At 35.4% G+C, this 26,260-nt stretch overlaps 1 protein-coding gene across 1 annotated transcript in view; it reads left to right on the top strand.

The window, feature by feature from the left end:
- Positions 1 to 26,260, top strand: part of rassf5 (Ras association domain family member 5) — a 74,814-nt gene that overhangs the window by 18,686 nt on the left and 29,868 nt on the right. The window contains exon 2 of the mRNA XM_087273631.1: positions 13,452 to 13,582. Coding sequence (XP_087129757.1) covers positions 13,452 to 13,582 — 131 coding nt within the window. The remainder of the gene's footprint in view (positions 1 to 13,451; positions 13,583 to 26,260) is intronic.

Here is a 26,260-nt window from a genome sequence, read left to right as displayed (position 1 = left end):
ATAGTTTTACATGTATATCAGTGTGTATTCATATGTGTAGATGAAGGATGAACAGGAATAAAGGAATGTTGAATTTGGCTCTCTAGTGTGTGTTTTTGCAATAGGCTCTGTAAACTGAAAGGGAGCAGTGTCTGTGAGAGGATGGATAGAGTCAGAAGGGAATTTCAGTTACTGCCAGGTGGACAAACTCAGTCTAGCAAGTGTCAAAAAGACCAACAAACCACCTACTGTATGGTTTAGCAACTGAAACAGCTTGTAGAATGCTTTTGTCCTTTTTTTGAAATGCAAGAACATCAATAACTGGAGATATTTGAGTTCATCTAATAGCACACTAAAAAGTGAACACTGTTGAATGAATCATTGGCAAATCTCACAATTTATATTTATATTTTTATACTTTTGTTTACGTTTTTGTGAGGCCTAAGTTAACCACAAGCAGTTTTTACAATGTTTTTGTGTTTGTTTTTCTCATTTATTTAGGCAGAATATACTGAATAATACTAGGTTCAAAATGCATGTAAACAGGGCTGCACAAGTAGTGTTTCCATATCGCAGGAAAGCGCAATAAAATAAATTTGTTCTATGTGCCAAGCATTCTTGTGCTGCATGCATAGGTTGTTTTACCAAATCTTACAATTCAGATGGGGCCTTTGATATCTGTGTTCCTTTCACTTTTGTAGGTGCTGTTAGTAGAAGAACCAAGAGCTGAAAATAAACACTTATGTTAAAAAAATGACTACAGACAAAAACAATGAGAATTTTTGCCAAGGTTTTCAGTCATTTGTGGTGTTTTAGAGGCTAAATATTTACACCTTGGCACTTTTTTATTTAATAAACTCAGAAAAAATCTATTCCCTGTTTATTTTAGTGATTATAACATAAATATTATTTTAAAATTCCTGATAATATAGCATTTTTCAAATTAGATATATCTTAAGACATGTCATTGTTGCAACACTATCACATATCAAATAGTATCACATATCGAATATTTCCCAGTATCGTGCAGCCCTAATTGTAAATGTCACATAACATTTACAGGGAAATGACATGTGAATTCTTTATTTAAACATGAAATTTTGAAGTGGATAGACTGAAATACCATTTTTCTTAAAATAAAATGTTTTGTCATCGTATTTGAAACTTATTTGCAACTTTGAGGATTAGTACTTTTTTTTTATTTTTTTTTATGAATCTTCTGCATTAAGACATAATTGCACCTGGAAAGAGAAGTCAGATGTTGTAGTGTGGCCCCTTAAGACAGAAGAGATCTGTTCAGTATAATTACATACTAAGTACCCAGAAATTACCCGTCACAATTACTGCAGGCCTTGACTATAAATGCTTATATTCCTGCTGGATATAATAGAACTATACATGCTTCATAACACTGCACACTGATTTATTTCCACCGAGGCTTCTGATAAAGCCAGATCATTGTATGTGCGTCAGCAGTGCATTTGTTGCTGTTTGAATGAGGCAGTGTGTGTCTCTCCTGCTGCTGTGTGTGCTTGTGTCTGTTTATCTGAGATTTTGGGACTGTTTCTAATTTAGAAGCATTCATTTGGGCTTAAATTACAGGGTTCAGACAGATAGGTTCCGTTGAGGCCAGGTTGATGAAATATGATCTGGTGCAAGAAATAAAAGTCAAGATTCTCTGTTTATGTCCTGCAATTCTGGCTCCTCATCCCCCTTTGCAGTTATGATGAGTTTATAGGCTTTATCACTATTCTGACTTTATCTTAGAATTGGGACTTTATTTCTTGCAATTATTTATTTTAATGTCAATGTTTTTTTTTTTTTTTTTTTTTTGCTTTTCTAACTTTAAAAAAAAATCCAAATTTGAAAATATAAACACCCTTGTTTATAACTTAAATTGTGAGATTTGTTGACTTTATATTTAATTATTTTGCCTTTTTTCCTCCTACAATTTTACATTTTTACAACTTGCTATTTAGCTTTTAGACTTTTACTTATAATTTTGAGTTTACATCACAAATGACATTCTTACAATTCATATAAAAATATTTTGATATGATATCTATCAAAGGTAGATTTATTTGAGTTTATTTGAGTATTTGAGAATTTAAGTCTGTTAATAAGTGTGATTTGGGATGTGAACACTCATCCCTTGGTTCAAAACCATCATTGGCCAATATTAAGTTAATGTATGCTGTATATATTTAATAATTGGCCCTGCTGTAAAATTGAATTCTTTCTCAAATATTTTCCAAGTTTTAATAAATCATTACTAATAACTAGTTTTTTTTTTTCTTTGCCTCAATGACATTATACTATTTTACATGCCATTTTGCTAGATAGCATTTAGCATTTAGCAATTCAAAGGCTTAACTAGACTGATTGGGTTAACTAGGCAAGTTAATTAGGCAGGTCAAACTGGGGTTTGTTCTGTAGCCAATCGAAAAAGATAATAATCTTTTTATTTAAATGAGGACATTTTAGGATGGATGAAATGACATCAGTTACCACAGGAGTTGACACAACTGGACTTTAATATCTATATATTTCATCCTTATTCCATATTTATGGTTTCATGTTCCATGTTCCACTTTTACAGACAATGTTTTCATATTTTACATTACTGTATGCAAGAGCCCAATCACAGCAGACCAATATCGGGTCTAGATTCGCATTGACAGAAGGTTCTTTCCAAGATTATTGACTAATGATAACTCCACTGTGATGTGAAGGGGGAACCTGTGGCCAAATACACAAGACCAGACTGATGGAAGCACAGATCCCAAATAGAAATCTGATGTGTAGAAATAAATGCAAAAGACATATTTGACATACTAGTTCATATGGATTTCACCTAATTTTTCCAGGATGACTTTTTCAATTACTTTCACTAACGCATGTGGAGTCACATGACCCTGCTCTGTTAAAGGCCGAGGTGGATTTATATTTCTGCAGCCACTTTGCATCCACATCTGATCTCTGGTTAAGTAGGACGATGGACCAATTCTTGAGTCTTACTTTGCACTACATTGACGATGATTGGAATCTGCACTGAGATTGCTTGAGGCGGCATATTTTATTGATATTTTATTATTTTCTACTTTTAATATGAAAATCACTGATAATAATTTATTTTGTTTCCAAAATTGCAAGTTATTTATTTTCACTTTTTTATAACTAAAAAATAAAAAAAAAACAATGTGGTTTTGTTTTTGAAAGTGTGTGTGTTTTAATTTCAGCTGTTCAATGTTGATGTTCAATTAATAATCATAGATAGTAGATAGTGTGTGTTTCCTTCAATTATTTTCAAATTAAGTAATGCACCCTTCATTCAGAAATCTCTTACTTGTAATGTGTGAGCAAATTTACTGTACAAAATTGTCGGTGAACTATAAGGGCAAAAATATAAAATAATTAATCGTAGAACGAACGAACATTAATCGCAAACTAATTAAAATGTTCAATTAATCGAGATTTTAATTTTAGGCCAATCGCCCAGCCTTATATGCGCGTACACACACACACACACACACACACACACACACACACACACACACACACATACACGCACACACACATTCGCACACACACAGATTTGTATCATAAATTTTAAACATCAATATTTAATAATTGGTATTAAAGATATTTATTTAAACTATGTGTATCTTGTTTATCAGTGATCTAAAGTTAGGTTCCTGTAGTATTTGTATGATAAAAGGACTATGTGAACCTATGATCTTGTAAACGCAAGACTTCTCTAAAGAAACTAAAGCAACATGCACCGCTTTGAACACTGGAACACCTTGGTAAAAGTAGTGACTTTTTAGAGTTTGGTGCCTACAGATTTGAAAATTGACATCTGGGTTCTGAAATTTGTGGCAAAACAATTGAAAAAAACTGTAAATGAAATAAAACAAAAAGGTTTGAACCTTTTTATTAGAATTGTAAGATTTTTTTGCGATTGTATAGAGGAATTATCAATCTTCGTCACACATGGGGCTCTATTTTGACGATCCATGCGCAAAGTGCAAAGTGCAGGGCGCAAACACATTTTAGTCAGAATCTACTTTTGCTAATTTAAGGACGGAAAAATCCACTTTGTGTCGTGACGCATGGTCTAAAAGGGGTGAGCTTATTTTCTTAATGAGTTATAGGTGTGTTTTGAAAATAAACCAATCCGAGTCTCATCTCCCATTGCCTTTAAGAGCCAGTTGCGTCGTGCCATGTTGCATTTGCTATTTACTTGATGACTTTGTAAGTGTAAAAACTGAGCATTTCACTAGCAAGAAAACAGTTAAACAGAGCATCTGCAGCGCGAGAATGAGAGATAAGCCTTCTCATTTTCTACTTTCACTTTCGCTCTTGTGGATAGGGAAACCTTGTACGCAGAGACATCATTTAGCCTATAAATAATTAATTTCATTTGTTAAGAGCAAAGATTTGTTTCAAAACTATTTTTAAATTCAGTTTCATTTTCAGCAAACGTATAAATGAACAACAATAACAAAGTGTGCTCAAAAACTTAAGAGTTATATCCTAATACACATACTGTGCCCCATATGGTCTAAAACCTGACAGGTGGGCATATTTGCGTATTTCTCTACATCTTGTGTGTATTAAGCAGTGTGTAAGCAAGGCGCAGAACTAACACAGTCTGCACTGTACAATAGACTGACTTGTTCTGGTCTATTAAAAAATCTATTATAGTTTCTCAAAATAGCAACGCGCCGGCAATACACCTCAACACACATCCCTTTTTAGACCAGAATGCCTATGGGCGCACATGAGTGCAAATGCATTTGCTATTTAAACAACGTGGCGCAAAACGTCAAAATGACTCTTGCGCCAAGCTGAAACTAGCAAACAACAAATGTGTTGCGCCTTGCGCCACATTGCACCGGGTGTATAATAGGGCCTATAATGTCACACGGTTTCCCGGATGCAAAAAAAGACCAGTTGCAATAGCAAACATGTCATGCAGTAGGATGCTAATTTCGAGGGAACTTAACTTTTACCATACACCACACTGCTTTTAATGCCAACCGTATATGTCTTTGGCTAAAAGGGAGCAGCAAAGATTTCAGCAAAAACAGTTAAATAGGGTTAATTAAACTTAGGACACTGAATGCTTAGAATGAAATGTAAAAATGTACGTTCACATACCCTGCTGTACAGGGGCAGTTCGCTGACAGAATGCAGTTGTTTTGCTTGTTGATGGTTACCCAGGCCTTGTACAGTTAAGTCTTCTTTTCTTGTCTTTGGCTAGGCTGAACCTCAGTTTTAGCACTACAAAGTTTTAAATCTGGTAATCATGGAACATTATTTCTTGCACAGGACCACACAGAACAATATTGTTGGCACCCAAAGACTTGTAGGCTTTTAACTTCTCTCTTGCAAATCACTTGGAGTTTCAATGAGAAAGTTGTATTTTTGGGGCTGGATGCTTGGCCACTTCATCTTATCCAATATCCACTGGGAAGGTGCTATCACAAATAGACCTGTCAGACGAACACCGCTCACTTTAACGTTAATTTTGCAGAAAAATTGTGCTTATCACTGGGTGACAAGCTGTTATAATACGCTAAAAGCATTATGTAAAAAATATATAATATGTAATTAATATAGCCTATTTCTAAGACGGCAAAAAAAATCTGCACTACATCGGATGTCATTCCTTCTATGTAAATGCAAGCGCTCCCTTTTTTTCTGCAACCTTGCTGCATGTGCATCCTGAATGTTTAAAAACATGTCATTTGTCGATATGCTTTCTCACAATTTGATTAACCATGCTGCTGTAATCAAGGATGATATTAGTGTGAACTCATTTATCACTGAAGCTCTCTTTAGTTTTTCAATGGCATCCTTTAATTCTGCATGTTGGGAAGAGATGCACTACAAGGTTACGGGGTCAGTTTCTCCAGACTTGGACGAAAGAAAGAACCATCAGAAAATGTTGCTGAGTGCTGCAGAATTGGAGAGAAAGCTGCGGTCAGTGGGATGCATGTGATCCACAGCTCTGAAAAGAAACCGTGACTCCTGAGGTGGAAAAATGCTGATGTATGGAAGTGAAGCGGGGGGGATCAAAAAATGTCAGAAGGAAGTGGGAGTCGAGAAGGAGCACAAGGCACAAAAAGACATCACTGTTCTCCTTCCCTATATAAACTCCCTCTTTTACATTCCAGCTAGCGAAGGGGAGTTTGACAGAGAAATACCCAAACTGTTTTTGATAATAAGTGAATTTGGCTAACTGAGAGGAAGTGAGTATGTTCAAGTGGGAAGTGATGTTTTAAAGGGACAGGCCCAGAGATACAAATTTGACCTCTGGTGCTGAGGAAATTCCACACTTGGCCGAATAAACATGGTGTTTAGTGTGACAAGGACGAGAGTTTGACCTCATCTGTCAGCAACACTGCTAGTTTATAGCAGCACTGCAGCATTTCCAGGTTATGTAAACTACTCTTGCAATGCAGGATCTGTGGGGTTTCTCTAGCAGTGACCTCGGTGTTAGCCACAAGGGTATGCGGGTAAATAAATAAGTAAAAAGTCTGGGGTCAAGGTGTCATGTGCCTTGGGGAAGATATATGAAGTGTTTATTAGACTATTCTCCACATGAGGGTGGTTGACAAATAGCTACACTTATTATATGTATGGTGAGATGTATGAATGTTGGTTTTTACTTGGTGGAACTTTTTTATGCTCTTCAATCATCAAGTAGTGTTTGTTTAAAAGGTTGCATTAGTAGTCCTACAATGTAAAATGGATTTAAATAATTCATAGTTTGGAAATAGTTAGTTAATAATGATAACAAAAAACAAACAAACAAAAACACTGTGCATTTAACGTGTGCTTCACACAGGGGAGTGGGCTTGACAAACCACCTGTAGACACTCTCTAAGAAAAATAAAAACTCCCCCTTACTCTAGCACCTGAGCACTAACAGTTCTTTTGTATAGTTATTACTTGACTAAATGTAAAATGTAATTGAAATAAAAAAATTTATTCATTTATTCATTCATTTATTCATTCATTCTTTTATTTTGCCATTCATTCATTTTTTTATTTGTCATTCATTTTTTTAATTTTCATTTATTTGTTTTTTTGTTTGTCATTCATTTGTTTTTTCATTCATTCCATTATTTATAAATTTTTTTTCATTCATTTATATTTTTCATATTTTTATTTCATATGTAATTGCTTATTCATTATCAATTTACAATAGTTTTTAGTGCATTGTTTATATTTTCAGATTTTTCATCTTTTAAATTAGTTTTCATCGTCATTGTAGTTAAATTAAATTAAATTAAAATAATTTTATTTTATTTTATTTTATTTTATTTTTGAACATGTAAAAACTAAAATTGAAAGTTTGGACATGTATTGATACTGCTTGTTTTTCCATTTTTCATATTTTTAGTTTATTTATTATTTATTCATTATCAATTCACAATTGGATTTCTTTTTTATTGTATTGTTTAGATTCATTCATTCATTTTCTTTTTCTTGCCAACTTATCCAGCATATGTTTTATGCAGCAGATGCCCTTCCAGCTGCAACCCATTTCTGGGAAACATCCATACACTCTCATTCACACCGCATATCTTTAGACTGAGGGGGAAACCCACACGAATTATCTGACTTTTTTTCATCTTTTTAAACAGTTTTCGTCATCATTGTAATTGAATTAAATTAAATTAAATCAGGTGGTGCAGTGGCACAGGACGTACAGTAGTGCTGTCGCCTCACAGCAAGAAGGTTGCTGGTTCGAACCTCGGCTCAGTTGGCGTTTCTGTGTGGAGTTTGCATGTTCTCCCTGCCTTCGCGTGGGTTTCCTCCGGGTGCTCCGGTTTCCCCCACAGTCCAAAGACATGCGGTACAGGTGAATTGGGTCGGCTAAAATGTCCGTAGCGTATGAGTGTGTGTGTGAATGTGTGTGTGGATGTTTCCCAGAGATGGGTTGCAGCTGGAAGGGCATCCGCTGCGTAAAAACTTGCTGGATAAGTTAGCGGTTCATTCCGCTGTGGCGACCCCAGATTAATAAAGGGACAAAGCCGACAAGAAAATGACTGAATAAATTAAATCATTTTAATTCAATTAAATTTAATTAAAGTTTATTTTATCTTATTTTATTTTATTTGTGAACACGTGACGTAAGAACTAAAATTGAGAGTTTGGATATTTATTGACATTGCTTGTTTTATGTTTTCATATCTTTATTTTATTCTATTTTTTATTCATTATTAATTTAAAAGATTTTGTTTTTTTAGTGCTTTGTTTATATTTTCAGATTTTTTTCAATCTCCTTTTAATTAGTTTTTTTATAATTTTTTATTTTATTATTTTGTTTTACTGTTATTTTTTATCATTTATTATTATTATTATTATTTTTATTTTATTTTATTTTATTTTTTATTCTTATTTATTTATTTATTTATTATTATTATTATTATTATTATTATTTTATAAAAATAAATTATATACTATATATTTTTTATGTTTTGTTTGAGATTGAGAATGATTTCGGTCAAAATTGATGGTGTCACTTGTCAGTCTGGTCTACAGTGGGTAAATATCCTCAGTCCATCCATGCTGTCATCCAAAAACGTGTTCAGCTGCCTCATGTGATCTTCTCCGCTACCGTCTGTGACCCCAGAAGCTGCGGTCAGTAATTAGCCGTTGACGCCGCTCAGATTAATCAGGGTTAGGAGGTTCAGCATATGTGCAGTGTTTTACATCCCATGGCACTAATTACCTCAACATTTAATCTGAAGAGGTTCAAAGAAGATTTGACTGCTGTAAACCTCCAATCTTGTTTGGGACATTTAACTATGTCCCATTTAGATTTGGCTGGAATAGAGGATAAGAAGCCCATCGAGTGCTTTGCCTTCTATCTGCACTGTCTGATTAAACTTCAAAATCAATAACAAATGTATTTTCCACTCCTAACACTGTTAAGTAACACTGTTTAGTATTTTGAGTGTTTCTATAACCTAAATTAAATTTTAAATATTCATTAATTTCAAGATAAATTTATTAAGACATCATTGTGGCTTTAGAAGGGCACACTGTTATAAGACAAATAAAAAAAGTTATGGGTCAATGTTTTGTAAGAAGTGCTAACTTTTTTGTCAGATTGTTTATGTATTTTTTTTTTTTACTTTAAAGACCTATTGAAATGTAATATCATAAGTTTCTGAAACTATAAAGTTAGAGCGGATTTCTTGTTTTATTATCAGTTGTTTACTTTTCAAATGAAAGGAAGATTAACAACAATGTTACAGAAGTGATAAAAAGAGGAGACTTTTAACTTGTCCTTCAAGTTTTGTTGTTTTAAAAGCACGATAATGTCATTGTGACATTTTAAAATATATGTAATAGTTTATTAAAATTGAAAAAAGTGAGCCACAGCATTTTTAATTATTTAAATACGTCAGTAATACATAAATTCTTTGTAAAAATGTAATAATAGAAAACAAAACTTTTATAATGATAATGATGAGTAATGAATTATGAATCAAGAGCCTTTTTTTAAAGAATCCTAATTTTATTTATTTTTAACATGAACAAACATAGCTATATACAGTGTTCAGCAAATATGAGTACACCCCTCACAAATCTTTTAAATTCATATTTTTAATAGGAATCTATACAATATTATATTTGTGAATATACATTAGATTAGTCAGTACTAAAGCCAAATCTGGAGCTTATCTAACAAAATAACTTTAACGATAACAGTCCAAATACAAGTACACCCACATTTATATGCTATAGAAAAATATTAAATACAAATTAAAAAAAGAGGAAAATCTAAACATGTTTGATGACTAAAATATTATTTTATTAAATATACAGTTGAAGTCAGAATTGTTAGCCCCCCTGAATTATTAACCCCCTCTTTCCCCCCAAATTTCTGTTTAACAGGGAGAAGATTTCTGAACATAATAGTTTTAATAGCCTAATTCCAATAACTGATTTATTTTATTTTTGCCATGATGACAGTAAATAATACTTGACTAATATTTTTCAAGACACTTCTATACAGCTTAAAGTGACATTTAAAGGCTTAACTAGGGTAATTAGGTTAACTAGGCAGGTTAGGGTTATTAGGCAAGTTATTGTAAAATGATGGTTTGTTCTGATTTAAAAAAACTGTTTTTATTCTAGCTGAAAAAAAGAAAATAAGACTAATAAAGACTTTATCCAGAAGAAAAAAATATTGTCAGATATTCTGGGAGAATTTCTTTGCTCTGTTAAACATCATTTGGGAACTATTTGAAAGAAAAAAAATTAAAGGGGGGCTAATAATTTTGACTTCAACTCTATCTGTTTAATAAATCAGTTTGGTTTAAATGCACCAAAATACATTGTCTATTTTCAGTGAGAAATGGATAAAAATATTCATTTTCAAAATGGGTTGTCCTCAATTATGCTGAAACTATGTTAGAAACAATCTAGCAAACATTTGAATTGTTTAATGGTTAAAATGTTGCTGTAACATACTTTAAAAAACTTAAAAGTAATATATAAACATTATTAGTTCTACTGTTTTTAAACTCTAATTTTGATTACGTACAATGGTGATGTTCTCATGTCAAGCTTATCAGTGCCTTTAGTAGTGTCCGAACTCATGCACAAGACTAACTGATGAACGACCTCTGGAGCTAGAGAGCTGGTTGTGTGATGCACCCAAATACTCTTTGTAAAAGATTGAGCAGAATGCCCCATTATCACCTGCTTCTGCACGTGTCAGGTTTTTCCTGTAAAGCTGTCACCGCTGTGTGAAGGTATTAGGGTGTTGCATTAAAGCCCCGTGTTGATATCAGCCTGAGGTTGAAGGTGAGAGTCAGAACCGGATGGGAGACTCACCTCCTCCCATAATGCATTTCCTAGCCTGAGTCACTCAGTTTGCTTTGGACGGTCGTTCTCAACACTCCCCAGAAGATTGATATTTTGGCGACACACCATCATCAATAGTGACGGCTGTTTTCCATGTGCGTTATCAGTGTTTTGTAGCACTTGCTTTCACAGAGATCTTCCACAATGACAGCAGCAATGTGTTTGTCACTGATAATCAATGCGGCGCTGATAATCAATCAGGGTCCTCTGTTGACATCAGTCACTATTCTCATGTATGGAGACGCATACTTCAGCCATTGATATCGCTGCACTGTGAAGTAAAGCAAAACCATTCCCTTCTGGATTCCATTCATGGGACATTTTTCATATTTTTTGCAACCTAAAATGGTTTGTGTTAGCTTTTCATAAAATATGCTGTTGTTTAAAAAATGCACAGGCAACAATCTTGTAAAATTGTTTTGGGGTTTGTTATTTATATAAACAAAACACTTTTGTAAATGAAGGGTTACTTTTTAACCCTAAAAGCCTACTGTGTCGTGTTCAATATATGACGAATGAACAAAAATTAGCAAAATATTTTGAAATGGCATTAGCAAAATCATTGGCGTGTATGTTAACAAATTAGCAAATAAGATTCATTTGTTCAGTAAATTAGCACTGAAGGCCTCCTGCACTGCATTATGTCCACCACAATAAAAATGAGCTTTCATCATAAAACTAAGCCTTTCATCTTACTAGAGAGCAAATGCATTATATTTATATGCATTATTAATAAGTAGTCTGCTATATCAGTGTAAAAACATAATCGATTTTTAAAACCATATAAATGTAGACATATAAACACTTAGTAAACCCCTGTGCTGTTTTTTTATTGTTTGTTTGTTTTCAAATTCTTGACAATTACTATATAGGTCTGATTTATCAGCTGGAAAAATAATGAATCCTTATATTTTTTGCTGTGTTGGAAGCTACATTAAAATCTTCCTCTCGAATCTGCAGCAAGCAGTTCAAAAAAGCGAGCTCCTGCAAATTTTGTGGCATTTCGTTCACTTGATTATGTTCAATTCTTCTCTTTTATGATGCTTATGGGAATTTTAGGATGATGTGGGCATTTCCTTGCTTGTTTCTAAAGCAAATATGTGGAAAATGGATGCTGAATGTGCAGTTAAACGTTTCTTGGAAGGAATTGGACTGCAGCTGTCTTTTCCAGGCCTCTTGTTTTAGTTGCCTCTGATAACTTATGATGTTGCACTTTGGCGCCATCTAACGATTGACCTTTTTTTTAACGCTTTGAGAGTGCAGGGCTGTTATGGTTAATCAAAACTCAAATTTGGACCATTACGTTGTACATTTTGTTGAGAATTTTCATTTATACTTGGGGAGAAAAACACAACAAGTCTATAAACTTGCAAGGTTATGCATTATATCCATTATAGTTATCGACCATTATAGTTATATTCTACTATTATAATGTGTGTGTGTGTGTGTGTGTGTGTGTGTGTGTGTGTGTGTGTGTGTGTGTGTGTGTGTGTGTGTGTGTGTGTGTGTGTGTGTGTGTGTGCGTAAATATATGTATACAAATATGCACTACTTTTTTATTGCAATGACAACAGGCCATTACAACAAATAGAAATACAAAGACTGATAGAAGTATAGTACAAGCAATACAAATATTACTTTTTGCAGCAAGAGAAATGTAACAATTTTAAAATGAATGTAAAATGGCAAAGCAAAAGAAAGACAAAGAGAGAGAAAAATAAACAAACAAAAAAAATAAGGGAACATGACAAAAATAAAACAAATTAATAGAGAATATTAAATAAAGCACATTTGCCTTTGTGTATAAAAAAATAAATAAATAAAATGATATGCAAAAAGTTGAATTAAGGAATTGTTTTTCTTTTAATATAAAACCCTAAAACAGCATGTCTATAGCTTAAAGAAAAATCACCACAAACCTTTTGGACAATTAGAGAATTCACATCAGACCAGAAAGATTTAACAAAGGGACATTCCCAAAACAAGTGAGCAATAGATCCAGAAGAAGTCTCACAGAAAGAGCAATACACGCCAATGACATTTTTGAATTTTTGTAAAAATTGCTTAACTGGATAAAATCTGTGAATAATTAGCGTGTACTTCTTCAAAATTCTTCTATATCAAAGATCCACTAGATGGCGCCACACACAACATGCCAAAAATGAAAATCACTTTATTAAAAGTAACCACAGAGCTACTAAACATAGACTAAACATAAAAGTCCTCTGATGTCTAAAAGCATCCCTTTCTGGGGTCAAATCAGTTGAGACTTGAAGGAATAGTGCCCTGACAGCATTGATAACTTCCCATGACTGAATTCCTCCACATAATTAATGTCAACTTGAAGTTTCATTTCTGTAGCCTCTGGCTCTAGTTAGCTTCATTCAGATCGCAGTTTCATTGCCACCAGCTCGTCTCAAATGTTTCCCAAATCTCCAGCGCCTATACTGACACAGACATTTACACATGACCCAATCTAAACCTTTTGCTTTTTAGAGGCGCTGAAAGAGTGTTGTCAGGCTGTTTGTCTGTGTTGTTCATGGCTGTCAGTGACTGTGTTTGTATCTGTCCTCCAGACTGCAGCTACACATGTCATCTGGAGTGTCAGGGACTCGTTCAGCTGGACTGCAACCAACTAGAGAGGCGGACAGAGGATGAGTCTGACCCCAATCTACAGCGGCCCTGCGCCAGAGACCCTCAGGAGACCGTGAGTTCACTCGCTCGCCCATCCCTGCTTTATAAGACACAGCTTCGCACTATCAGCTTATTAAACGTATACAGTTCACCTAAAAATAAAAAAATGACTCACTATTTACTCACCCTCAAATGGTTTCAAACCTTGAGGTCTTTTTTATTCTGTTGAATGATAAAATAAGTTTTTTGGAAGAAAGCTGGAAACCGTAACCATTGACTTCCATAGTAAGAAAAACAAATACTATGGAAGTCTATGGTTACAGGTTACCAAGTTTTCTCTTTTGTGTTCAATAAAAGCAAGAAACTCATAAAGGTGAGAAACAAATGAGAAGAGTAAATGATGACAGAATTTTCATTTTTTGGGTGAACTATCCCTTTACGCTGCTATTGTCCCTTTAAGATGTGACTATGGTTACTTGTATGGTTACTGCATCTATTCTTTTGAATTGAGAAAACTCTCTGAATATCACACAGTAAAGTAGATCTTTTACAAAGTAATGGTGTTCAGTAGACTGTATGTTGTGTGCCAGTATTATAACCATTTGTAAAATATGAATCCCTCTGATTATCTGAGATCAGGCATCAGGGTGGGAAATGGGGTCAGCTTTTTTTGGTTTGTGTAATACATGCTTCAATAAACCAAATGTATATATTTAATTCAGTTACATCTAATTTATTAATCAATTTGTCAGTGTATTCAGGGATACTGAGTGTATTCTGACCTATAGTAACCTCAGATTAGCTATTTCAGAAGATGTTTGTATTGTTTATGTAAAATAAACAGTGACAAGTTTGCATCCCTTCACAAATAAATGGATTAAAAGATTGCACTTATTATTTTATAGTTTATGAGCAGATGCCAATTAAAATACAAATTCTTCATTTAATACTTTTAGGCTATATATAGATACAAAAACCTATTTTAAAAGAAAAACATCTTGTGTACACTTAAGTGTCTATTGGTGTTCTAAATCTGCTAGTTTTTGACTGCTAAATGAAATTTTAACTTGCAGTTAAACACTCACAATAGTTTGAACTGTTATAGTAGTTAGCACTGTTGCCTCACAGCAAGAAGGTTGCTGGTTAGAGTACCAGCTGGGCCAGTTGGCATTTCATTTTAAGCCTGCTCGGCTAGACTACTCAACAGCTTCTTCCCTCAGGCTGTTGGAGCCCTCATCCCCAGTTACTTTACCCCCCTCTGAAAATCCCCCCATGCATTCCTGAGAATCAAACAACAAACCACCTGTAGGAAAAACATCCTCCCATCTTTCTGACTTGTGCACCGGGTTGCACATTTTTACTATAGACACTTTCTTATTCACTCCATGTCTCTTGGAAACATTGTACATTTCAATTGTGCTTCATTCAGTTGAGTGGGCTTGATAAACCACCTCTACAAACCCTTTTCTCTCTTATGCATTTAACACTTTATCTAAACTCCATCTAATCCTCTAGTTTTCCCCACAGTCCAAAGACATGCAGTATAAGAGAATAGATTAACTAAATTGGCTGTAGTGAGTGCATGTGAATGTGAGTGTATTGGGGGTTTCCCAGTACTGTGTTGTGGCTGCAAGGATATCCGCTGTGTAAAACATGCCGCAATAGTTGAATTATTTAAATTATTAACATCACTATTTAATATACAGATACAGAGCATTTTTTTCAAAGGGCTGCCCCCTCCATACATCTCGTTTTAATGTCCTTCATGAGTGTTCAAGCTTAATTAACCCTCCTGTAATTCGCACCCTGTCATGCATTTATATAAACATTACAATCATGATTTTCAATAGCATTACTGCAGACTGTGAGTGTGATTATGCCACCTAATAGAGCATTTTGACCCAGAAACTGTGACGCATGACATCAGACTTACCAAACGGATAGAGAAACACAAGGAGAGCATCTCGAAAGGTAATTCGTCTGGTGAAGCAAAAAATGGGTCACAGGCCTGTTTTAATAGGATAACAGAGAGTGTGTTATTGTGCAAAGCTAGGAAAGCAAAAATAATTGAATTAAAGAGATAGTCCATCCAAAAACCTAACTCATTTACTCATCCTCCACTTGTTCCAAACCCATTTGACTTTATTTCTTTGGTTGAACAAAAAATAAGTATACCTAAGAATATCTTGTTTTGTGTTCAACAGAAGAAATAAATTCATACATTTTTAGAACCACTTGAGTGTGAGTAAATGCTAAGTAAATAAAAAAAAATACATAAACATTTGGGTGAATTATCCCTGTAACCTCTTCCAAATATCTGATACATATCCTAAAGCATGACTATTTTAAATTTTATCTCACAATTTTTATTTATTTATTTATAATAGTAAATATATAATATATAGTAATGAATTTATAACAGCAACTGACATATACCGTAGTAGAAAATTATACTATCTTGCTTTTGTACTATATTCCCTTTTGAGGCACTTTTTGATGATTGCTGTAGGTGAAGCATGTAGAGTGCTTTCCAGATTTTTGAAAGAGAGCATGAAATTATGCAGCAAGATGCGAGGGATGAAGCGTAAACTGGATCTGATCCTCTCTGGGTCGCATTGCTGGGACACATTAGCACATGCTTAACTGCCTCTCTGATGCTTGGCTGCGTTTCTGCAGTCTAGTCCAGGTACACAGGAAGTGACAGCACAGTTGGGAATGAGAAAGAGCAGCGGGAGTCTGCAGAGGGCAAACTGTCCTCAGCAACACGCACAAGAAGATATAAAAAGTTTTAGAGGACATCTAATAAACCCTGTTTGGTCACCTTTAGAATTATAAATTATTCACATATTATTCTTTGATCATTTGCAAAAAAAAATCTTCTTAAGGTTTCAAAGACTTAAAGGCACAATATGTTCGACTTTTAAAAATTTAAATATTAAAAATCTTATGTACTTATGTAGATCTGTGTGCTTACATTATCCCAAATGTTTTGAACAAACTTCATTTTAACTAATCACGCGGACCATATTCTTTGTCTCCATGCTAATGACATCATACACCCTCAATTTCTGGCTTGATTTTCTAGAAAACAGGGAAGCACAACTATGTTTTAATGAGTTTTTCTGCACAGATCCGCATTATAACAGAACCATAAAATGTATTTAGTATGATGAAAAAGAGCTAATTATTCTTGACATGGTCACGACTGGAAAAAACAGAAATGATCGAAAGTGGCATAATAATAGCTCTGCAGCTCTCAGCCTTACTCTACTCCATACTACCCTGATAATAGGTTTTGAATGCTAATAGATGAACATGATTTCTGCAGGAGTCCAGTAGGATGTAATGAAGTCCAGAACTCCCATGATTCCACACTCACTCACAGCATCATCAAACAACACCTTTGTTTGTTGTAAATGTGCCGTCTAGGAGCAAGAATTTGCATACTGTGCCATTAAACTGTCTTATATTTAGCTTAAAGTGGCTAATCATTTTGACCTTAAAATGGTTTTTAAAAAATGTATAACTGCTGTTTATTCTAGCCAAAATAAAACAAATAAGACTTTTTTCCAGAAGAAAAAATATTATCAGACATACTGTGAACATTTCCTTGCTCTGTTAAACATCATTTGGGGGGCTAATAATTCTGACTTCAACTGTTTATAGTAGATTTTATTTAAATAGAAATAATCTATGAAAATTACTACTTCAATAAATATATTATGAAATAAAACCACCTTATTCCTAGCAGGTTTTATTATAATTAGATTTATAATTAGAAGGTTCGACCTGTTGCAAAAAATCACTATAACATACTTGAAACATATACATTCAGGGTCACGTATAAAAGAGACGTGTTCCCCATATCACATTTCTGCTGTATAGATAGCAAATCCTTTAATACTCAATATCTCAAACCCGTTCATAATGGAGACAGAACCTTATAATTCCAAGGTGACAATTTTCCTCCAGAGTGTTTATATTGTCAGAATAGTCATTAGAGAAAAAAGCCCTTCTGTCCCCTGTAGACTCTGTGTATCCGTCTTGTTTATGTGGCCTCTCCTGTCTATTCCTGTCTCCTCTAAATGAGGAAAAGAGCAAACCCAGCTGTCCGGCGCTGTCACACAGATGGAGAGTTGCTGAATGCTGAGCTGTCAGTAGAGGGCATTATGCTTGTTTCTCAACGGAAATAAATTTCACATTAGTGGCCTCCTCGTATTCATCTTGGGAACTGCAGATTATATCACTGATTTGATGCAGCTTTTAGAATAAGGGATAAGTTTTAACTATAGCAAACACAACTTTTTGTTATTTTACACTTCAACACACCGGGCAGATAAATCAGGCAAAATCATTTGTGCGCAGAATGATTAGCATGCAAATGACTGCCCTGCGTCTTTTGCAACATAAAACAAATGAAACATGCCTAGGGCAAACACTGAAGGTTAATAACTAATTATTATCACAGTACTACCAAGTTGATTAATTTAGGAATTGTAAAAAAAAAAATCTAAAAGGTTATGTTTAAATATGCAAATGAGAACTTATTTCATCAAATATGCAGTAAATTGCTTACACTTCTAACACTACAATTTGAACACTGGATAAAGTTTCAAAAGTATTGTTTTTTATTTATTTAGTCATTTTGTTTTACATATTAGTCAAAGATTTTTATAGGGGATTTAGGAAATCTCTTTTCATCACTCCAGAATTCAGAAAATGTTGAGAACAGCCAGTAAAAAAGTTAATATGTATGAATATAATATTTGTATATTTTATTGAATAGAATAAAATTAATTCATTTATTTTCTTGTTGGCTTAGTCCCTTTATTAATCTGGGGTCACCACAGTGGAATGAACCGCTAACTTATAAGCACGTTTTTACACAGTGGACGCCCTTCCAGCCGCAACCCATCTCTCAGAAACATCCACACACTCATTCATACACACACTCATACACTACGGACAATTTAGCCTACCCAATTTAACTGTACCGCATGTCTTTGGACTGTGGGGGAAACCGGAGCACCCGGAGGAAACCCACGCGAATGCAGAGAGAACATGCAAACATTCATGAGAGAACATGCAAACTCATGAAAAAAAAAAGAAAAATCAATAAATGAATGAATGAAACCCCTTCTAAAAACCTTCAAAATACCCATATGAAAAATAGAACTGTTAAGTTTGTAGTAAGACAGTTGCTGTTTCTTAATTACTTGAACGCAGAGAATAGACTTGTGTTCTTGTAAAGACCGGTCTTGCCAGGTCACTTCAGAAAAACAAACAGAATGCGAGAAGAGAAAGCGCATGCTTTGAGAAATGAGATGCTACGTTCTTCCTGATGGACACAAGACCTTCGCGCATTTGTAACGGAAAATGGATCATTACAGCATTCATACAACGACGAGTTATGCTTTTTTCCCCTTTTTTCAATACATATTACATGCACAAAACCTTACAAATATATGTTGCACAATAGAAATGTTGCAGATCTTAAATAGACCCTTTGTGTTTATGTCTCTATTAAGATTTTCAAGGTAATGTTTACTTTTTAAGTAAGTTATATCTCTGAATTTCAATAATAAATCTATATAAAATGTTGTGATTCTTACCACCTTTATTCGGTCGCAATGATTTCTGGGACTAGAGCAAGTTCGGTGCTCAAGCCTGCATCGGTGCATCCTCTGTACCAAAAACACATCTGAGAACTTTTACGCGTCCTCTGTTCTTGCAGTACTGACTAAATTTGGCAGTTGATGATGGCCTTATACGAGAACACGAGGATAGAAGAACGCTGAAGAACAGCCGGTGTTTCTCAACCATGTTCATGGAGGATCACCAGCTTTGCACGTTTTCCATGTGTCCTTAACCAAACACATCTGATTCAGATCATCAGCTCATTAGCAGAGATTGAAAGACTTGTAATGGGCGTGCCAGACAAAGAAGAGATCCAAAACATGCAGTGTTGGTGGTCCTCTAGGAACATGGTTGGGAAACACTGGAGTAACACCAATTAAAGTGGAAATTTAAGAAAAAACTGTAAGCCTTTAAAAATATGTATAGGAATAGATTTAACATTTTAAAGTGTATTCTGGATGCTTTCGTTACATTAGATTGAAAAAACACCAAAAACTGAAAGGTGCCTTCATGTCTTGTCTTTAAAATGTAACTTGATTCATTATTAGACATTAAAGTCTGTGTGTCCGTAAGCCTGTCACACTGGCAGACATTGTGTCTTTACTGTCATTTAGACAGCCCAGTCAGACGTATCATTCTTCAAACAGACAGCCACTGGATATGCACAGGAAATGCAGATAGCCCATTAAAACAGCCTCACAACTTAATTACAGCACAACAGCAGTTGGACACCCCCACACCGGCTTCAGGGATTTACAGACCTCTGCAGCCAGAAGCATTTATTTGAACAGAGATCCTTTTTACAGCCACACCAGCGCCCCAGGACCTCTGGGAGAACCACTGACCTTATGTAGATGAATCACTCCGATATGAGCGACTGTGCGTGTGGTTATGTGTGAATCTCAAGGGCATTTGCTAAGACAGCACTTGGGCTTGGCAAGCACTTTTGTTGTTATGTTGCCATTTTCTGCCCATTTGTGATGCAAAGTGTGCTGCTGGTTAAAATATAGGGTTGGAATTTTGAGTTCACCCACATGATTCTCTACATTTAGTTGATACAGTAAAAGTTATTTTGTGAAATGTTGTTGCAATATAAAAGAACAGTTTTTAGCTAAATATATGTTCGAATAGTCCTGTGAATCAAAGCAGAAATATTAGTGGTAATTTCTCCAGACATCATGTGGTTCATTCTAATATGCGGATTTGGTCATACTAATATTTGGTTGTACACTCACCGGTCACTTTATTAGGTCATTTATTAGTTCAAGAAACCTGTCTGAGATGATTCACACTTTGACATGGCACATTATCTTGCTGGAAGTAGCCATTAGAAGATGGGTACACTGCAGTCATAAAGGGATGGACATGGTCAGCAACAATACTCAGGTAGGCTGTGGCATTGACGTGATGCTCAATTAGCCCACAGTGTGCCAAGAAATTATCCCCCACACCATTAAACCACCACCACCATCCTGAACTGTTAATACAAGGCAGGATGGATCCATGCTTTCATGTTGTTGACAGCAAATTCTGACCCTACCATCCGAATGTTGCAGCAGAAATTGAGACTCATCAGACCAGGCAACATTTTTCTAATCTTCAATTGTCCAATTTTGGAGAGCCTGTGTGAACTGTAACCTCAGTTTCCTGTTCTTAGCTGAAAAGAGTAACACCCGGTGATGTCTTCTGCTGCTGTAGCCCATCCGCCTTTTTTGACAGGTTTGACATGTGTTTGACATTCATACAAAGATGCTCTTCTGCAAACCTCGGGTGCAATGAGTGGTTATTTGAGATACTGTTGTCTTTCTATCAGCTCAAACCAGTCTGGCCATTCTCCTCTGGCATCAACAAGGCATTTGCATTCACAGAACTGCCGCTCACTGGATATTTTCTCTTTTTTGGACCGTTCTCTGTAAACTCTAGAGATGGTTTTGAGTGAAAATCCCAGTAGATCAGCAGTTTCTGAAATTCTCACACCAGCCTGTCTGACAACAACAACCATGTCACGTTTAAAGTCACTTAAATCCCCTTCCTTCCCCATTCTGATGCTCGGTGTGAACTGCAGCAGATCATCTTCACCATGTCTACATGCCTAAATGCATTGAGTTGCTGTCATGTGATTGGCTGATTAGAAGTTTTTGTTACAGAGCAGTTGGACAGATGTACCTAATAAAGTGGTAGGTGAGTGTAAATAGAGTGTATTACAAAATGTATTGTTTTTTGTTTGTTTGTTTGTTGTTTTCTGGTCCAAAAAAATTGAAGGCATGAGCACAGCACTAGGATTGACTATAACACAATAAATACATTGATTGCTATTATAAATATTAATAAAAAAAAACAGTTCTTTCATTTTTCAAAATTGGTAATCCCTTAAGCATTTTTTTCGATTGGCCACAAAACAAACCACTGTTGTTCAGAAGAATATATATAGCAAAATCACACAAGTAGCAGTGCAATATGGCTGTATATCTGGTGCTTTGGCTCAAGGCTGCAGGCCGAGTGCCTTAGTGTCCCACCAGTGACAATATACTGTACAGCCGTATCACACTGCTATGAGTGTGATATTGTGTTATTACAACAGTTTGACATTATAATCATGGATATAAAAAAGTAAATTAAAAACGGAGTCTCAAAAAACCTTTTGTACAAGAAACCACTTTATTCACATTTGCAGCTGACGTCAGAAGAGTAGAAACCATTACTAATCCACCAACATCACTTTAGAGCTAGTGTTTGAATGATTCTGTAGCCTAATGTCTAAAGTGATGACTAAACAGCTGATTTTGCTCTTATTCACATTTTTTATGAAATGCCTTCAGTCTACAGAGATTTCCCTAGTATTTCTGTTTCAATCGGGAGATCATAATATGTAACCCTAAAAAAAGCCAAAGCAAAGCAAACACTTCACTAAACACTAAATGCAGCACTCTAACATAAAAAAGAGAGAGATCGACTTAGAATGTCACTTACCAGTTTAATAATGATTTGATCTCGTCATTCATTCATTCCTTTTTTTTTTTTGGCTTTGTCCCTTTATTAATCTGGGGTCGCCACAGCCTAATGAACTGCCAACGTACCCAGCATGTTTTTATGCAGCGGATGCCCTTCCAGTCGCATTCCATCACTGGGAAACACACACACACTCATTAACACTCATACACTACAGACAGTTTAGCTTACTCAATTCACCTGTACCGCATGTCTTTGGACTTGTGGGGGAACCAGAGCACCCGGAGGAAACCCACGCGAACACGGGGAGAACATGCAAACTCCACACAGAAATGCCAACTGACCCAGCCGAAACTCGAGTCAGCAACCTTCTTGCTGTGAGGGGTCAGCACTACCTACTGCGCCACCGTGTCACCGATTTGATCACCTGTTATTTGAAATAACGCTGAATTTTTCTCCTCTAAGGGCTTATTATGCTGTCTCTGTCACCATCTTGTGGTGGAACATCAACAGTCTTTGCTCAGCAGGGTGATGGATGTAGAGATCTGAGTGGGACTGAATTTTTAGTTCCACTCCTGCCAGGTTTTATTCCACAACTGAGTACTCCCGCTGTATATTCAGTCGTTTTTCACCTGCTGCTAGACGTTCTCTACCCGACCCAACCGTTACCGCTAAATTTAGATCTGGTTTCCAAAATTAAAATTGAGTTCCAAAAAAGAGAGGTGACAGATAAAAGTGTAGGACTTGACACTTAAAAACACTCGCTCCATCGGGCTTGTGTGGCTCTCTGTTTCGCCCAAAGTCGTCAGCGATACCAAGTCGACCAATCACAAAGCTTACGCTAAGCGTCAATGCGAGGTGTAGTTACATTTTTAAGAGGTGCATGTCAGTGACAGCAGGCTATGCAGCCATGTGTAGGCTGCGCAGGACCATATGCATGCGCTCGATGCAGAAGTATGAATCAGCCTTAATACACAAGGTTGAAGAGGCTGTAGGAGGGCTGTTATTGCAGAATAGTGCATGGCTATCAGCTAATTGGATTCAAGAATTAGACAGAACTTTTGGATAAATATAAATCAATGCATGTTTATGCTGTATTTAATATGCTAATAGCTTCAAATTGATAAATTAGCCATTATATATTAGTTAAAAATATATCAAATAAATGATGCTTTACGTTATGTATTCTGCTATACTTCACACTTTTCCTGTCATAGCATATTGCTTACAACTTCAACTGCTCTGTCTATCTCTTATTGTCTTTGCCTCATGAAAACACAAAATGTTCTTCATGCACATTATCCTAATGTCCCTCATATCATGCAGACACACTACGCTAACCCTCATCTCCCCTATTAGCCTCAAAACATTAGCCCCAGTACTGCTGTGCTAGCTCACAGTTAGCCTTGGATTATCATTCAGTTTTTGTAGCTTCACTGCCCTTCCGTAACAGTAAGTGCTCCTTCCCGAGGTCTTGTTTATCCCTTCGGTTTTACCACAGAAAATATTAGCTGATTTGATCTGAAAGCCCCTGAAGGTCCCTTTTGCAACATCAGGCACAAACAAGAATAAATTTGCAACTCCATAGAAGCAGTTTTTTATTCTCTTGGCATTTATTGGCCGTGAAAGTGCTGTAAACCGGGCGCTAAGGGCTTGTTTCTCCAGCTGCTGGAGGCACATCATCGGCTTGGGGCTCTCTATAGTAGTGCAGATAGGCTGTTGTCATCTCTCATACACTTCCTTTTCCTGTCCTCGGGTGTGTACATATTCACAGACACACAAAACAAACACACTCTGAATGTGTCGCATGCACTCACACCGCCACAGCAGTGTGGTTCTGTAGAAACAGCATATGTTTTTTGATTAGCATGTGCCATTTTTATTAATTTTTTCATGTACCATGTTTGACATCTCGCTGTGACATTTCCTGTGGTGTAACTAGTCAGATCACCATGTGCGTGTTTGTGTGTCCTGAAAACTAAGGTCATGAAGTGAAATGTTATACTTGAGTCATCCAGCTCATTCAGATATTCATAGATTCTTTTGGAGTGTTTTATGTAATGGATGCATCCACTGTGAATGTGGAGTAAATTTGGCGTGCCAGCTTATTCCTGAAAACCACGCAAGAGATCCTGGGGTGTGTGTGTGTGTGTGTGTGTGTGTGTGTGTGGGCATGGGCTGATTTCATCATTTGGAGGAGAGCTGTAGTAAAGCACATTTATAACCTGATCTGTGTGGGTTTGCTCGGTGCATTATTCTACTGTGGATTCCTAAAACAGAATCTGCAGTGTGTTTTGTGGCTCTGTTGTGCTGTAAGACTGAATGAAGACACAGGAAGTGATCTTGATCTTGACGAGGATCCGGTTTTATTTCACTTCAGTAATGTGACGTATTCTAGAGTCAAACAGAAGTAACTTGTTAAAAAAGGGATTAACTGTTGTTATGCCAGTTGATTAATGTGTCTGATGTAATTTTTATCTATCTATCTATCTATCTATCTATCTATCTATCTATCTATCTATCTATCTATCTATCTATCTATCTATCTATCTATCTATCTATCTATCTATCTATCTATCTATCTATCTATCTATCTATCTATCTATCTATCTATCTATCATCCATCGTTCTATCATTCTAATTATCTATTATTCTATCTATCATTACATCATTCCATCTGTCTATTATTATATTGTTCCATCTTTCTATCTGTCTGTCTTTTCATCTATCCATCCATCAATCCATTGTTTTCCATCCATTGTTTTCCATCCATCCATCCATCGTTTTATTGTTCTATCATCCCTTCTATGTATTGTTCTATCTATCATTCTTTTTATTGTTCTGTCTATAATTCTATCATTCTACCTCATTCTATCCATCATTATATCTATTGTCCTATGATTCTGTCATTCTATCTATAGTTCTATCATTCTATCCATTGTTCTTTCTATAGTTCTATCGTTCTATCTATCACTCGCTCTAAAGTTCTATCTATGGCTCTATCGTTCTTTCTGTCTATCGTTCTTTTTGTCTATCGTTCTTTCTGTCTATCGTTTTGTCTCTATCGTTCTTTCCATGTATCGTTCTTGGTTTCTATCATTTTTTGGTTCTATCTATCATTCTATCCATCATTCTATAGTTCTATTCATCTTGCCGTCTGCCAATCCTTCCATCCATCCATTTATCATTCTATGTATTGTTATATCTGTCATTCTATCATTCTTTCTATAATTCTATCATTCTCTCCGTCTATCTATCGTTTTCCATCCATCCATCCATCCATCCATCCATCCATCCATCATCCATCCATACATCATTCTATCTAGCGTCCTATCATTTTATCATTCTATCTATAGTTCTATTGTTCTATCTATCATTCTATCTATGGTTCTATCTAAAGTTCTATCTATGGCTCTATTGTTCTTTCTATCTACCGTTTTTTCTATCCATCATCATTGGTTCTATCTATCATTCTATCATCATTATATAGTTCTATTTATTCTGCCATCCTTCAGTCCATCCATCCATCCATCCATCCGTCCGTCCGTCCGTCAAACCGTTGTTCGATCGTTCGATCATCCTATCTATGTGTTGTTCTATATATTGTTCTATCTACAATACTATCTTTCTATCTATCATTCTATCCATCTACCTATTGTTTTCCATCCATCCATCCATCATTCTATTGATCATTCCATCAGTTTATCATTCTATTAATATTCTATTATTCTAGCCTAAAGCTCTATCTATGGCTCTATTGTTTTTTCTATCTATCATTCGTTCTATCTATTGTTCCTTCTATCTAACGTTCTTTATATCTATCATTGTTTTCTATCTATCATTCTTTCTATCGTTCTATATATATATATATTTTTTTCTTCTTTTTTTTTCCCCAGCCCTGATGTTTACTCGTTGTTTTTTAAAAACCACACAGGAAGTTATGAGTTTATATATAAACTATAGCTACTAGAATTCAGCCTGTTGGTTCAGAGCTCTATGCATCTGAAGACGTAGGAAGGAACAATACATTCAGTAACAGCTGATAACAGTAAAGAATAGTCACGGGTTATAAATACACCATTGTTTCACAGAGAGCCCACCAAACAGAGCTAAGACTGTTTCTCCTCCACAGTTTGCTCATCATCAGGCCTGGAAATCAGAAACC

This window comes from Danio rerio, chromosome 11 (assembly GCF_052040795.2).
Source record: "Danio rerio strain M-AB ecotype USA chromosome 11, GRCz13ab, whole genome shotgun sequence".
Taxonomy (NCBI): Eukaryota; Metazoa; Chordata; class Actinopteri; order Cypriniformes; family Danionidae; genus Danio; species Danio rerio.
This window is presented reverse-complemented; position numbering and strand designations above follow the sequence as displayed.